The sequence below is a fragment of the Gopherus evgoodei genome, chromosome 1 (genome assembly GCF_007399415.2).
Source record: "Gopherus evgoodei ecotype Sinaloan lineage chromosome 1, rGopEvg1_v1.p, whole genome shotgun sequence".
In the NCBI taxonomy this organism is placed as follows: domain Eukaryota; kingdom Metazoa; phylum Chordata; order Testudines; family Testudinidae; genus Gopherus; species Gopherus evgoodei.
In genome coordinates this window covers 81,120,413-81,137,863 of record NC_044322.1, presented here as the reverse complement: position 1 = coordinate 81,137,863, position 17,451 = coordinate 81,120,413, and the positions used below count along the sequence as shown (strand labels likewise).

Below are 17,451 nucleotides of genomic sequence, written 5' to 3'. Positions count from 1 at the left end.
TGGTTCTGTAACTGGCAAGCCATTCAGAGTCTTTGTTTAATCCTGAGCTGATGGTGTCAAATTTGCAGCTGAACTGAAGCTCAGCAGTTTCTCTTTGAAGTCTGGTCCTGAAGTTTTTTTGCTGCAGGATGGCCACTTTAAGGTCTGCTATAGTAGTTTTAAGTAAAACAGCATGGAATGAAGGGGTGAATAAGTATAGAAGGCTGGGATTTGTACTCATTTAGCCAGAAATTTACTTGTAAGTACATGCTAAATGACATGGGTGAATACTATAAATGTGTAATTCTCTAATGTAAGGTGCAAAATCCAAAAGTAAACATCATAATTAGCAAAACAAAACAATGTTTTATTTGCTCGCTCGCTCTCTCACAAGGACAATGAATGCAAAAAAAAGACAGATGAAATTCAAAGGGAAATGCAAATCAGCTATTAAACATAATGAATTTTATTTTATTTTTTTCAGGAAAGGCTGGAAAGAAGAAGAGTTTACCCCTGAAGTGTTAGTCCATGATCATTTACCTTTTATGTAGTTTTGAAAGATTAAGAATAATGAACAATGTGACCAGTTTACATATGCATTTTTTAAAACATTCAGTATAGATACAAAATTGAATATAGCACTAACTTAAGACAACATAAATCTCATTCTTTTAATGTTAGCATTAAAGCAAAACTCCAATACAAAAAAAGAAAATAATGTTTTTCGAAGATGCAAAAATATATTGATTACTGGTTTTAACTGAGATTCCAGTTGTAGTAAAGAATTAAGAGGTCTATTCTCCCATTGTGTCAGAATCATAAGTCTCACAGACATTAGTGGTAGTTATGTATGTGTATGAACAGGAGAATGCACCCTTCCAGAGATGATATATTTTAGAATAATACCACTACTTTAAAGTAAATACTATCAAGAGCCCATTGTTCCTATTTTTGCTAGTACAGCCTTAACAAATAAAAACACCATAAAGAAAAAAAAGTTATTTCCAAAGTGACAATAAAAATGTACTCATCAGCTTCATTCTTATGTAACATTGGAGTATTTATTCTAAACGAGCATGGTAAGACAGCTATAAAAGCCCTTTTGAGAAATTTAAATAAAACAGATTGTGTTTATATAACACAGACCTTCTTAAGTAAGATTATCAATGTTACAAACCAAGGAACTGATTGCAATTGCACTTATGCAGAAGTAGAGGCCCAACTACATGGATCCAATTACAGAATCAGGCCTGATGTCCCAATACTTGCTTGTGAAAGTAGCGCTGTCTGTCCCTTTTAATGGGACTTTCCATATGAGCAAGGGTTTTCAGGATCAGGCCCAAATTAGTTATTCAAATCATACTGTGAAAAAAGTAAATTGTTCAGATGGACATTTAAAGTTTTTACCCTCTTTTAGAATTACCCAAAATAAAATAACACTTTAACATCCAAATTAGCAAAAAAATAGTGTGTGTATATATATTGTCCATATTAAGATTAAACAATTTACAGTGAATGAGAAAATACTGTAGTTACAAATAAAATTTTGACATAATTCCTAAGAAGCAATCTAAACAGTAATCTATGCATAGTTATTTACATAGGAGCTAGAAGGGGTATTTCATTTTTAAATCAATTGATATTTTGGTCAGAGAGTTTCATAAAAGCCGATCAATACAGGTTTATTATGATCAGAAGCTGCAAGTTTTAGTAAACTTTATAACAAAAAGGTTGCATGTTGCACAATCATTAGATGAACCTAAATTATATAAAAAAAACTAACTATAAGTCTGACCTGGTTAATCTGAATCATTTACTGTATTCCATTTTTACTTTCAATTTAACTTCATATCAACAAGACAATGGCACATACATGCTATGAGACAAACTGCCACTTAAAGCTTTCACAAACAACACAGATTAACCAAGTCTGACAGTACTTAAACTCTATAATTAGACTGTATGTATGGTTTGTTTTCATTTCAATCCTATCCTTTAGTTAGCACATATGCAAATGTGCAAAAACAAAGGAAACACTTAATATAAATATTTACTAGAATGAACAGAACTGGCACTTAAGCAAAAACCACCCTGTCATTCATTTTAGAAGCTGTATCTTTTCTTCAAAACTTTGTCTTCTGTTTTTAGTAGTCTTCTATCTTATTAACTTGGAGGGTAACCGATCATCTGGAAATTTCACATTGGTAAAGGAAAGGAATGTCTGGTTGATGCAGTCTGAAGATAAAGAAAGAATCATACTTCAGTTCATCAGACTGATTACCTGTAAGCAACACTGATAATTGAGTTAAGATTTACAGCAGGGGGTGGGGGGAGCAGTTACTCTCCAAATCAGGATAACAGAAGAAAGCGCAGGATTAAAAAAACAACCCTTACCTTTCAAAAATATTCTATAGTTTTTCTCTTGAAAGATTTGTGTGTATCATGACATTTTAGAGTTGTTAACACTGACAGGTAAGTAACTTTCTGTCCAGTGCAATTATTCCTTGTATTAAATCAATAAAATTCATTCATTTACGCTTGTTGGCATTTGTTTTGAGTGTATTATTTCAATTTAATATTTAAAACATTTGAACAAATATAAACTCTCTCCAGCTCTTGAAGAGCTTTTTTTCCCCACAGCCCTCACTGCGACGAGGTCAGAAGTCTGGGGACCAACCGAGCACCCATTGAAGTCAATGAGTTGACATCAGTGGGTGCTGCATAAATCCCGTCTTCCATCCCATACCAGATTTCAACCTCAGATGACAGACCAAACCATCACAGTTTCTCCTAGTTCTTCCTTAAAGCCACTGTGTTCAGATACAACGTATGAATATATTTTTTAGTACCCCTGAGTTTTAAAAGTTTTATGCCTGCACATATTTTATTCAACACCATAACTTATTTATTTAGCAAATAGATGCTAGAGGTTTTCATGCAGCGTTTACTGAACTTTTCCTTACTATGTAGAGGCCACTGTACTGCTCAGAAAATGAAAGAGATGTTATTGCTATGAAAAGAATAAAATACTGCAGTGTGGACACCACTAACTTAGGCTGATCTTTAAATGCCATATATTTCCTGTATTATTATTAAGAGTTTACCTTACTGCATAGTTTTGACAAAATGGCACAAAGTAAAAACACAGTACATTGCAATTTCATGCACTTAGATTTATTTCTTGATCAAGATCTGTAAAACACAGAACATGTAATTATTTTCCATATTTTATCTGTAGGTGTCTAAGTGGATGTCACCATCTTAAATAAAAGACCCATCATTTCTAGACTAAGTGTCTCAGTTTTTATTCCCCCAGACTTCCAATACTGTGTTGCTGGTTACTTCATACTGATCCTGCAGCCAATCTTGAAAAACAAAAGTTAAGAAAAATCATCTTTATTACGTTAAATATAGTTTCTAAATGAAATCAAATTAAAAACCAATATCAAACATTTCAAGTTGTTCATGAAATAAGGAAAATGCTACAATAGTTACTTATGGACATGAAGATAGTGTTTAGTAATGCTAAAGGCAAAGGAGTCTTCCTGTAAAAGATCTACCTAATGGATAAAAAGTCTACAAGATCATAAAAGTGGTTGTGCGCCAAACTGATTAGTCAGCTAACTTAAGGTTATACAGAGCACAGTGTGAGATACATAATAAAAATCATGGCTCACAACTGGCTTAAAACAGTCATGTACAGAGTCAATATGTCAATCAAATTTAATATTGAGATTGCCAGTAAGGAAGCATTGATCTGACTGATGAGTCAAATCAGTTCACATTTGCTAATGACTCTATCCTGATTGGCTGTAGATTGATTATGCAAGATGAACAATTTTCACTTTAAATTTCTAAGTTTGTTTTAGTTTTAGAATCCTAGTTTCAAAAGAAAACAATAGTTTGACTTTCAAAATGTAGAGTTATAAAAAGCATCATATTTCTGAAGTACTTTCAGAAGGCATGGCACAACACAATTATTTTTTTGCTGACCAAGATTTAATGTTCCTTGAAATAAATCTTGATTTCAGCTTTTTTGTGCTCAGCATCTACCTCTAGAGCAGTGGTTCTCATCCTACTTACCATTGTGGGCTGCATGCAATACTACCTGTATGGCCCCAGGGATGTCATGTGGGCTGCAGCTGTGTGCTGATTGGGCCGCAGGTTGAGAACCACTGCTCTAGAGACGAAAGTTTTAATATTAAATATTTACAAAAATGCTTACCTCTAATACAAGAAGAAAAATCGTGTTCTATGAGCAGCTGCCATGCTTTCAGACATGTTTCTGACTTTAAGGTAATTGACAAACCCTCGGAAGAACAGGAGGAGACCTGAAAATATTTAAAATACACATCATGAGAAGTGCTAAGGTACTTACATTATTTTAATGCAGCTAATAATCTAAGAAGTCAGTATTATTTGTATAACCCTGATCTTCCACTAATCAACTCATGAGTTGTGAGTCTCAAATTTAGTGTCTCGGCCCATTATATCTAGATATACAGATTATATAAATATGATAGTCTAACATCAGGAAAGAATTTAAAATGAATTTCAGGGTTTTAGGTTACTAACCATGCAAAGTATCAACATATAAAACAATTTTTTTCAAGTACACAAAGAAGGTTTGCAATAGTTTTATAGCATTGCTCTCTGCTTTTTTTTTAAATATAGCTTTTAACTCAGAACAATAAAACTGCTGCTGTGTCAGAAGACCATCTGAAATCTAAAACATAACCAGAAATATATAGATGTAGGAAAGTAAATGTACTTCCAGCCAAATAAATAAATAAAATGCTCTAGCAGGAAGATAATAAATTGCAGTAGCTGATGTTTGGACAGGTGAAGTTTTTTGGCTGGCTAAAAGAAGAGGCAGAGTGTTGACTGATTAATACAGGATTTGTTGAGCATTAGTTGCAAACATTCTTTTTTGGTGCAAGTCATTTAGAAATTAACACACGCTTTCTCTAAATTATTAGAGCTGAAAGATGAGGGAGTTACTTATAACAGTAGGTACAATCTGGTCAGGTGGAAGTTATTTTTCAAGTTTCAATGCATAATTAGATGAACTCACTTTCATATGATGTTGATGACAATTTAGCAATTCAATGACAGACTGGACATTTTTTGACTAAAAAGATTATCAAGGAGTATAAGACAGGTAGTATGGCCTAGGGGATAAACTATATTGGGATTCAGGAAACCCTGGTTCTATTCCCAGCTCTGCTACTCCCCTGCTGGGTGACCTTGGGCAACTCACTTGACCGCCCTGTGACATAAAAGAGGTAAGTAAACATTTTGAAATCTACTGATGAAAGTGGCTATTTAAGAGCTAGGTGGTATTATTATTATTATTACAGTAAATATTGAAAAAAGTAGTTGTGGAAGGTACATCACACTTCATGATTCTGGTTTTAAAGCAATCTCTAACTTTTAGGCATTAAGAAGACACTAATACTACATCTGCCTATTGTGAAGTTTTTTTTTTTTGTTTGTTTTTTTGCACTTTCTTCCATGCTGCTGGCCATTGTCAGAGACAATATAATGGACTAGATGGATTCTGGGTCTGATCTAGCAGAGCAACTCCTATGTTCAAGTTGACGGTGCTCCCTTTAAAGCTAGCAAGCTTCTTTTAGAATACTGAAAAACTAATTTTACCAGCCCATGCATATGTTTCTCACTAGTATAGCTAAGCTTATATAGAGCAAGTCTACACTATAAAATTAAGTCAACCGAAGTTACATCAACATACAGCCAGCAAGGTAATCCAATCTATTTTACACATCCATATTATGCTTTGTGTTCGTGGTGCACATCCTCACCAGGAATGTTTATACCAATTTAACTGCTAGCGTGGAGCATTGTGGGAGTGTTTCTGAAAGGTATCAGTCGATGTAAGCAACACAGTGTCTACACTGACATTGTGTCGACACAAACTACATCAACTTAAGCGCTATGTCTCTTGCAGAGGTGGAGTTAGTACGTTGGTGTTGTGGGAGAGTTACATCGGTCGGAGCTACATTTAGTGTAGTAGATGCTTACAGAGTTAGGTCAACGTAAGCTGCCCTTAGGTCAACCTTAACTCTGTAGTGTAGACCAGACCATAATTAGAGATGTATGCTCATCTGAGGACTGAATATTTCACAGTTGTCTTGAAGTTTATATACCAATGGATCCAAACTTTTGTGTTAGTCAAAACCACTACTAGCTCTGGGATTGGCACACTCTCCCCTCCCCTGTATACCAACAGGTTAAGTCCCAATACAGTTACTGTAATTGCCCTGCTTTTGTTCATTCTCCCCTCCCCTACTATCCAAGCCTAGAACTTCTGTTTCCTTCTCACTGTGATTTCTTTCCTGTGTCCCCCTGCCCCGAACTCTTGCTTTTTGTTATGTAGAAATCACGCTACTAAAAAAATTGAACTCATTCACCCAGCCACCACCAAATGGTGCTAGGGGCTAGGGAAAGTTTTGCAGACTGTTGACTTTGAGAGTGGAGTTATGTGAATAACTTGTTTTTTGGTTCATTGGCAGTTCCAAAAACCTCTGGAAAAAATTAATTTCAGAACAACCCAAATCCAAAGATTTCCTGAGTTTTCAGCAAATAGAAAAAAAGTTGAAGGTCAAATTAAACATTTGTTTGACTTGAAATTAAATGTTTCATTTCTGGGCATTTTTAACCCTTTAAAACAAAAACAAAAAAGGAAATTTGGAAACAAAGGGCTAAATTCACAAGGGAACATTTACAAGACTGAGTAAGTAGAGATGCATTCCACATGCCTAATAACCCAGTGATCAGGGCATCCACCCGGGATGTGGAAGATCCAGATTCAAATTCCCATGCTAGAGCAAGGATTTGAACCAAAATCTCCCACCTCCCAGGTGAGTGTCCTAACCACCAGGCTATTCTGTGGGGGTTTCTATCGCTCCCATTACAGCAGTTCTGCTTTGTATAAACGAAGTATTCATTCGAGCAGGGACTGGAACCTAGGTGTCTCCCCACCAATCCCTAAAGTGCGTACCTTGTTAACGGGACTAAAAACAATCAATCATTCATTCATTCTTATGTATTCTTTCTGGTCCAATGAACATTTAATTTTTTTCAACTAAACAATTCACCAAAATCAACATGAATTCTTGAAATATTTCGGTTGACCTGATTCTGTATTAGTTTTAGCCAAAACATTACACTCAGCTCTACCTAAGATCAGGTCATATGTTTTTGTGACTATGTTGAATGCTGTAGGAACATAGAAGTGAAGTTTAGACTGGCATTCTACTGCATGAACCTGCAACCATGAACGCAAACTGATTCCATGTTCAGCTGTGGGGGCTGTACAAGAACAGGAAGGGAGGGCAGGTAGGTGGCTTTCAAGGAGCCACAAGTGAAAGCTCTTTTTTGCACAGCATGTATATTGAGCAGCAGATCCAAGTTCAATCAACTTTCTGAATTTCTCCCAGTTGGGAAACTTAGCCAGCAGTGTATTTTCTTTAATTGTTGGTTTTGTTTTGTTTTTTTTGGGGGGGAGGGCGGGAAGAAAACAAAGCAACTCTTTAAAAAAATCAGTATTCTTTTTTTCCCAGTGTGTTGACTTTGTGCATTTGACAGTACTTTGTGAGCAGCCAGTCTGACTCTTGTGGGTAGTACACCACTCTCTCCAGACTCTAAAAAAAAGAGAAGTATGCATGGTACAGGCGTCTAACCATGAAAAAAAGAAAAGGCAGATGAGTGAGCCTGAGCATGTTTGATGGTGCTACTCAAAGTATTGTCCAAAAGATTCTTCTGAATATAAGCAGGATAGCAGAAAAACTTTCAGTTGTTTTTCCTTTTTAAAAAGGATTTTAGAAGAAAAGGACAGATCATGCCCTTTAAATGGTGTTCCAACCAGAAAGATGTTTTTTTTTTAAAGTAGTAATAAATGAATAAAATAAAAATAAAAAAAATGTTTATGTCCCTTCAAGCTCACAGTATTCTTTCCCATGTTCTGTTAAGAGTCTCTACTTGACAAAAATTACAGGATCAGAATGTAGTCAATGTAACACATAGCCCAAGATATTAAAAAAGACTGTAATTTTAAAATATTCACATTAATTTATGTTTGGACTGACATAGCTATCCTTAGAAAGTGTGAATTCTGATTATTCAATACATCTAAAAGCCAGGGAGTGCCTTTCATCCCAAAAGGATTAAAAAAATATTATAAGCATTACAAATTAAGGTCAACATTTTCAAACTTGAGAGAGTAGTTTATTAAGCTTCTTAATTTGTATCTGGCATCTAAACAAATGTGCCCTGATTTTTTGGGTGGAGGTCGTGGGTACCCACAAGATGTTACTGAAATTAATGGGAGTTGCAGGTGCACAAAACCTCTGAAAAGCACGCTCCTTTTATATAGGTGGGCAAAGATGAGTTAAGAGTCCTTACTTTAGGAACCCACGTTTAAAAATTTTGACTTAAAATTATTTTATATGTATGCAAGGAATCATTTCATCCACTGCTGAAATGCAGTCGCCTCTGGCATAAAACATTAAAGCTATTTAAAGACCTGTTGCTAAGAGATTTTCAGCAATTGCAATTCCCATTGATTTCTGGCCCCAACAGCACACCACAACAGAACAAAAGCAAGTTGAGGATAAAAAGTGAAGAATACCCCTCATAGCCAACTGAAAGTGAAAGGGGAAATGTTAAGTTGCTAGAGTGTTCCAAGGAACTTCAATGATCATAAAGAGTCAATATCTGGGTTCTACATCTCGCCCAACAGCATAAGGCCCCTAACATACTGTTACTGGGTCCCTTACATCTCAGAGGAAAGAGTGCCACCTACTGATTCAGCAACATCAAATTTTAATGCATTTCTCCAGTTAGAAAATGGCAGGAATTAAAATAAATTAATGTTATAGACTGAACTCACACATAAGGAAAAAGCTACAATGGTATTACGTTTATACATCATAATTATTTAACTAAAGCAGAGACAAAGGAGCAAAAATTAGAAATCTATGAAAACTTCTCAAAAGTCTGTTTAGCTTCATGCTCAAGAAAACACAGACTGAACGAAAGTACTGTGATCAAAAAGCATGACGCCTTCCCCCTTGCCTGACTGACTAATGATTAATGTAATATGCATTTCAAAGGCAAAAAAAAAAAGAGGATACTTTCATGACTCAAAGACTGATTTTGGATGGTAGCATCTGTCATATCCCTTAAAATTTTCTGAGAACTTTAATGACTGAATATGTACAAGTTACACATGTAGATACTGAAAATTAACACCTATAGCTAACATGTTTAATTTAAGTTTATAGTTTTAACTGTGTAACTCTATACTCTTATCAGCCATGTTATTTTTGTTTTAAAACACAAGCTATGTAATCTGCATAATTACAATATTTCCAGCATAGAACTCTGAACTGAAGATCAATAGAGGAATCAGAAATTCACACAGGAATAGGATGACAATCAAGACTTTGGTGAAAGAAATGGGGAAAAAAGTACAAAACAAGATTTTTAATAGATGGAGATAAAAAACACATAGCTTTCTAGTATTTACTGTAATGTTTTGATTTTTTGAACATATACCCAACTCATCTTTAAGAAATTCTCCACCAAAATAAGATTTGTTTTGAATTATAAAACTTACCAAGTACAAGAAATATCCACCAAAGCCAGTACTGTCCATTGAAATATCCAGTAAAGTAGTCTGAGAACTAAAACAGACAAAGATTAACCACAGTAATACACAATACAAATTACATTTAATATTTTAAATGCATCTAGGACAAAAGGAAAAACAGCGAACAAGCACATTTAAATATAAAAAAAGGCATTGGAGTAGAAAAGCAAACAAGTATTTCGAGAAGCTGTAAAATATACAAATAGCTTCAGTGTTGTCTTTTTCAATCAAAGGATTTTCAAGCTCTCTTGTGAAAAAAATATTACTCATTTGAATCATCTGACATTTTCTATTATAATGAATTACTGTCAGCTTTTTCAATGTCTGCCATCCCAAACACACTACAGCAGCCTGCTGCTTTAGATATTAACACTAAAAGTCACATTAGTTTAATCTTATCAGACGGGGATGTTCTGCTGACCCTTCAAAAGAAGAGCTTTTGACCTTCTGTACACCTCCTGTTAATCGCTGCCAAAAATACCAGTCCCATAAAGACCCCCAACTCATTAAAAAGTCTTTTCATTTTCAAACTAGATGCTCCAGCATTCAGTTCCCAGCAGTGAACTGAACACAGCTAAATGAACCTTGAAGTGGCATTTCAACTGTTCTTGTTAGTGACTATGGTAGACAGTCTTGTCTTCTCTGTCATGTGGGAATACGAACAGGCAGCTGGAGGGCAGGGTGTGATGGTATTGGAGACCAGTATCATTTCCTTTACCAGACGGCATGCTTCACTGATAAAAAAGGCTAATCAAATGCCTCCAGAGCTTACTTTAGATCTCTCTCGCTACTCCTACTTCCAACTGTAACTCTTCTCTAAAAATTATTAAAACGAACAAAAATAATTTGTTTAGTTGTAGTTCAATAATTTTCTGTACATTTCCTGTCCTACCACTACTCAGTATGCTGTGACAATATGCACCAAGAGTTTGCCTATATAGTCATTTCCAGCACACTTTGTAAAATAGCTAATTAATGTTTAAGTCCAGACATCACTTTACTAAAATGAAGATAAGTGCTCAGATCTTCACTTGAATTAAATCAATGGAGTTCTATAGATTTAGACCAGTGAGGATTTCGTTTATGATTTTCATTAATTTTTTTTCAGAGTGAAAATAATTTTCATTCATTAAAGTTAATTACAAAAGATTTCTGTTTCTAACAGCATTCTTCACTCCAAGAGATAAACAAAAAAAATCAAGGGAAGAGTCAGAGTTGGAATTGGGAGTTGATAGCTGAAACCGTTATAGAAGTGTCTCAAATCCATATCTCATGGATTCCTAGGTGGTTAGCATCAGTTGCATCAGACACACAGAATCATACAAATGCAGACTGGAAGGGACCTTAGGAGGTCACAAATCCAACCCTCTGCACTGAAGCAGGACCAAGTAAACAGACCATCCATATGCAAGAAAACCCATAGTAGGCTTATTTTGAATAATCTCAGAAGATCCTCCTAATTTCTAACAAGGATGAGATTCTGACACACACACACTCCCATCCTGGCCTTTCTACACTAGGTAAAAAGAGCCAAAAGGGCATAAAAGGACTCAAAGTCCTGAATCAGCCAAGAGAAAATTTCCCTGGCACAGAAAGTGAGGGAACAGCTATAGGCTGTCTTTCTCAGACGCTGCTCACAAGTACTGGAGAGAAGACATGGCTAGGATGGGTGGGACATATTAGGGAGAGGCCACAACATATAGTGCTACAGAGATTCTTGGCAACGATGCAGCATTCAAGGCAGCCAAATAAGGTTGTCATAAATTAGACAATCCTCCAGGGCTGAATTACATCAATAGCTGCTGCAGCCCCTAGAACAGCCCAGAACTGGCAGGGCACAAAAGATGGCTTAATGCCTTAGTCTCCACCTTCCTTGCATTGGGCTGAAAGTTCTGTGCTGTGCCTCTAAAGAGGTGCTGCAGTTTCACAGATTCATAGAGTTTAAGCCCAGAATTGACTATTAGGTCATCTAGTCTGCCCTGCCTATCACAAAATATTAAATTGCTCCCAGTTAACCCTGCATCAAGCCTGGTAATTTGTGCTGTGCTAAAGCATATCTCAGCAGATATCTGATATCATAGAACAGCATCCAGAGCAGACATCAAGAGAAGGAGAATCTCCCATTTCCTTTGGTAGTTTGCTCCAGTGGTGAATAATCCTCACTGTTAAAAACATGCCTTTTTTCTATTTTAAATTTGTATGGCTTCAGTTTCTAGCTTCTTGTAGTAGGAAAAGGCATAACATTAAAAAGACCTTTCATCGGTATCATTTTCTCCCCATGAAGATACTTATACACTAATCAAGGCACCTCTCAATCTTCATTTTGATAAACTGAAGAGACTGAGCTCTTTAAGTCTCTCACGGTAAGGCATTTTCTCCAATCCATAAATGATTTTTTTGCAGGTCTTTTTTGCACACGTGAATTTTTCAAAATCCTTTTTTAAAATGTTAACAGAACTGGATACAATATTCTAGTATCATTCTAGTTATTCTTGTTATCCATAGAAAATATTCAAATCTTTTTTGAATCTTGACAAATTCTTGGCTTCAACAGCAGACTATGATAATGAGTTCCATAGTGTTTTTTTTTTCAAGTGTTTCTCTTTAATTTTAAATTTTCCAGTTTCATTTAATGCCTCCTTGTTCTTGTATTATCTCCTCTTTATTCATTATTTTATATACATCTTACTATAATTGTCTCCTCTTGGTTTATTTTCTTCTAACATAAATAATCCATTGGGGAAATCTAAAGACAGACATAAGCAAGCATCCTAGTGGGAAAACAAAGGTCTGCCGGTGGAGTCACTGTGTTGACAGATTTGGGGAATGTCACAGAAAACAGCAACAAGCTATTCAGAAAGGGGACAGAGCCTTAAGATGTCTTCACCTCCCAAAAGATCAAAGGAGGCCCTGACCATTTTTAGAAGTCCCCTATTATATTCTACATAGACTCTTGTACCGATGGATTGATGGCAGATAAGAACCCAAACTTATTAGGCACCTTTACGCAAAAATCCAGTAACCTTTCACAGTTGAATCCTTTTCTGGTAGAAATAGGCACGTAACAAGGTAAAACTATTACAGCAGATAAAAGGTAACAACATTCAAGAATCTACATATTAGAAGACAGTAAAAGCTGTTAAGGGAATTAAAACAATCAAGTTCACTGACAAAATGTTGCAATGTCCACATTAGTAAATATTTATTGCATTAACTTAAAATATTAGAAAATCTAATAAAAGTCAATACACCAGTTTAAACTGTATTTAAAGAAACTAGACACCAAGAATCTTTTAGTTTCATTCCATAAAGACACAGGCACAAAATATCCATCAAGAACCTTACCCGTACAATGAGAATCCATTTGATCAGCGATAGGCCAAATCCACAGATTGCACCATACCTTCCTGCTATGGTGTTAGTTATACAGAAGGATAAACAAAATCCAATCCAGTTGAAAATAAATGCCACTAAGACCAAGAGAAATAGTAGTTGTGTTAGTGACAGTGCACTCTTATTTAGCCATAAATAAAACTAATTTACTTTAATGTACTAATAAGCAAGTATATTTATAAGATTATTGATCCCTATTACTATTTCTGATAAAAAATAGTATCCTTCAGAAATTTAAGTGTATATACACCTTAAAAAATACACTAGTTAATATTCAGCCAGCTATTTTAAACAGAGAAGAAAACCAAATAAAAGTAGATTCCCTCTTTAAAAAAGTGTTACATCCTCCACAGAACTTTGACTGGAAGCTACAGAACCACAGGAATGATCAAATAAGCACTATGAATTAGATAAATACATGAAGTGATACATTTGTATTAGAGCTATGAAAAGCGTAGCAAGTTTAACAATAAGGAAAATGCAATTACAAACACTTGACTGATTCTATGCAGAGATTTGCCTCGTCTGGATAAAATAATTATATTTATTTTGCACTATAAATTGATAAGGTGAAAAAAATCTATTGGGAGGCTGACATATTACAAAAACAGGACTCTGATCACCATGATTTGGTATCAATGAAATCTGATATCAGGACGTGGTGGTATAATACAATCTGCAATATATTATTCAGGTAAATGGAACACATTTTGATAACATCTCTTATTTTCATGGGAAGACAAACAGAAACACCACTATGCTTAAAATTTTCACACTGCTCTCACTAACAGACCAATCTCATTCTTCATACAAGTTCTCAATGATTGGCCTTTTACATGTTTAGCAGCAGTCAGCAAGTGAGAATGATAATGTCTGTGCAGACATCAGCTTGTATGTGATGTACAAAGTGCACGAATTCTCAGTAAAATGGTCTCCAAGCCATGGGAGTAACTGGAAGCTTTTTGCCTTTTTCTTTTCTTAAAAGGGACCAGAACACTTAGAAGAGAGAAGTAGGACAAGAAAGATTAAAGAGTTCTGGAGTGGATGAGACAGTGGGAAACTGAAGCGATCAAAGGGTATTGGCTACACTGCAGTTGAAAGCATAATTTCCCAGCCTGGTATAAAGATACATGCAACCTCGGCTCAAGCTTGTGTGTGAAAAAGAACAGTGCGGATGCTGCTGCATAAGCCATTTGCCTGAGTACAAACCTGCCTAGGTCCATGGGTACGTACATGGGTGGGTAGCCTGTGACACTGCCTGCACTGCAGCATCCTTGTAACTATTTTAGCATGTTAGCGCAAACAAAGGTAGCAAATGTCTGTCTACCTGGGTGGAAGGCATGAACCTATCTGCACTGCAGATATACTGCGTCTTACTTCCTGATTCATCAGCCATCTGGGAGACACTACAGAGGCTAAGTTGGTCTGCCAGAATGCTTGCTTAGTTTAAAGTAAACGAGATCAGTAAAATCTCCTTACAAATATCTAGCTGTAAGCTTCAATGACTTATCCATACAGGGTTGATGTGAGCTATGTTTGTCCCCTCCTGATGACTGTCTAGTACATTTATTTTCCAAAGGCAGCTGTCTTTCAGTGGTCAGAATTGCTAGCCATAAATGAAATCCAGTGTAAAACAATATACTTTGTACTGTAACTTACCTGACTGGAGCTACAGTTAATGTTTGTCAGAAAAGCAACATTTCAAATGCTTGGTTTATGGATATTAGAATACACTGGAGATAATTGCACACTTTTTCCCCCTACTTTTAGTCCCCCCAACACCAATGTTCGAGATACACAGTAGCTCAAGAACCAGGAAGGGTCTGTGATCTCTGCCCACCCTTTCCATAAGGCAGGTCTTTGCACCCCCAGTCCAGGGTTAGATTAAGGTCTCCGTGCTCAGGGGTCCCTGCCTTCCCCAATACTGAGATCCCTCATGAGGCTCTTTCCTTCTCCAGTCCCTCCTTAATATTTGCACCGCCTCCCCACAAACAGATTCAGGGGTAAAACTGACTCCTGTCCTGTAAGAGTTAAAGCAACCTCCTGCATAGGGACAACAGGCAAAGAGTACTCTCTGCCCTGAACAAGGCATTGTCACAAGGCAAAGCTGAGTTGATGAGTCGCAGGTGCTATCTTTGTTAAAGACAATCTTTTCAAGCATTTGCTGTGACATACGTTACAACTGCAAAGTTATAATTGCAGTAACTTCATTGGCAGGACAGAGTAAAAGCACATCAGGGTGACTCTTCCCCCACAAAATCTCCCAGGGCAATAAAGGGGTGCAGCTAGAAGAGCAGGACTGGGCCATGTGCTGGACAGTGGGAAACAGCCGCCCATTATGCTGTGCAATGGGAGTGTCTGTTATGGGTACTGACCAGACACGTGCCAGGCCCCACTGTCAAGGGACCAGCTCTCCACACCAGCACAACAGGCTCCATTAGCACCTCCTTGCCTGCCAGTCGCACTGCCCTCTTTGGAGCATCACAGTACAGTAGTGGGCCCATGACAGTAGCTAGACAGACAAGCAAAAGTTGATAGAACAGCTACTGCTCTTCTGACGTGCTCCTTCTCACAAGGCCTTGGGTTCCAGGTGTTCCTGCATTGGGTGCTCTCACTGAAAAATCAAGGATGCTTTCTTTATAGACTGGTGCCATTCATTTTGGCACTATATCACTTGTGCAGTCAATCTCACTAGTTTGCTGCAATTTGTACTCTGAACACAATTGTGAAACATAAAAGGTGCTTTACAAAATAAACTAAATACTTGTGACACACACTCTTACAACTACATTGATCAAAGCCCTTTTGCTTTATTACTCATTCTTGAAAAGAATAGGTTTTTCAATGGGAGGAATTATTGAGACAGCAAACTATTTGGTATTAAGTGCAGACTCTTGCACTCAATAGTCAACAATAATAAATAAATAGCACTTCTATAGTATAGTACAATATAGCTAGATATCAGTATATCTTGGCATTCTTAAGCATTTTTTAAAAAACTGGTCTAAAGAATTGTATAAAAATCTCTACAAGGAAAACAGTTTAACTGACAAAAAAGAAATATCAAAGTTGTGGATGTTCTACTTCAAAAATATAGAGCTTACTTCAAGCTATTACAAACTTCTGTGCACTTACTTGGGAAAACTCAAGTGAAACTTAAATATGACAAAAATTTCTCTTCTCGATATAGAACTTCCTAAACATTTTGTAGGGAAGATGACAGAAGTCCAAAGTTATTTTATCAAACATGAATCAAGGTTAAAGAATCTCCCAAGCATACCAATAAAGGAGGTAGGGAGGGGAACGGACACACATCCTTAGTTTTATTATATAAAGCACTCTTGCTATCTACTGTAGTGGAACCTATTTATCATTACATTTTGTTTACTTTATATGTAAAGTGCACACGAAGTGAAATTGAATTCAACCCAGAAATTTGTCCTGAAAGCCCTCAAGTCTTTACCAAGCTTATAACAAGGCTGTGGACAGTTTTCAATGTACCTGATTACCATTTAAAAACTTGCAAGTTCAAAAACAAACAAACAAAAAAAACCTACCACCACCAAACTTATTTTTGCACACAAAGCCCTGTACTGATTAGAGGCAGTGTTCAGCATATATTTCCTGACTAAGTGAAATTTTTTTTTTTAAAACCTTTGTAGTCTTCACTTCTTGACTGTTTTTATTTCTAAATGACATTCCTCCTAGACTCCAGCTAATATGAAATTTTCAAGTAAGGTATCATAAGATGCATTTCTGAAGTTCAGCAACATCTGTTGCCTTTCTTTCACTAATTCTGTAGTTTGATTTTTTTTAAAAAAAGTATGTTTTTCTGGCATTACTAGTGCTATATAAAGCCCATGCTGTTTCTCACTTATGGTTTAGTTACCCTCTAGAGTTGTACCTCCCAACTGCCATGTCTTGCACAAAGAAGATTGTGCACAGAATTAAGTTGATAGGAAAGATGGAATTACTCTTCCCTCTGCCAACCTGGGGACAGGCTGTAATGCAGCCCCTCTCTGGTCTTCTGTATAGAATACACTATCTTGCAGGCTAGGAGGCACCACTGTGTAAGCGACAAAAAGGAGTTCTAGGTTCTTCGCTCTCATTAGAAGGATTGTTCCAAAATATGATTGAAGCCTATTAGCAGAGCAGCTGTCACCACTGCTGCTCATACTGCACTGTACCATGGAAAGATTTCAGACTCCAGGACTATCCATCCAGGATCTGCCAAACACTACCACTTCACTCAGTATTGAAACAGCTGAATATACCTTAAGAACTCTGAGTCAGCAACATATGCTGCCACATTTAAAAAAGCCTTTACAAGCCTTCTGGCACTCAAGAAAAATTATGAAGAAACGTTTTTGCCACTTCCTATTATGATCCTATTTGGGTCAAACATG

General features: G+C 36.4%; 1 protein-coding gene across 5 annotated transcripts in view; it reads right to left on the bottom strand.

Annotated features, from left to right (window-relative positions):
* Positions 1-328: 328 nt before the first annotated feature.
* Positions 329-17,451, bottom strand: part of NDFIP2 (Nedd4 family interacting protein 2) — an 80,947-nt gene continuing 63,824 nt past the window's right edge. For 4 of the 5 annotated variants that reach the window (XM_030567163.1, XM_030567145.1, XM_030567182.1 and 1 more), the window contains 4 exons: positions 12,998-13,122; positions 9,620-9,686; positions 4,205-4,310; positions 329-2,214 (listed from right to left, as the gene is read on the bottom strand). In XM_030567163.1, coding sequence (XP_030423023.1) covers positions 4,207-4,310; positions 9,620-9,686; positions 12,998-13,122 — 296 coding nt within the window. In that variant the 3' untranslated portion in view covers positions 329-2,214; positions 4,205-4,206. Of the gene's footprint in view, positions 3,345-4,204; positions 4,311-9,619; positions 9,687-12,997; positions 13,123-17,451 lie in introns of all 5 variants that reach the window. The other variant, XM_030567153.1, reaches the window with a different exon arrangement.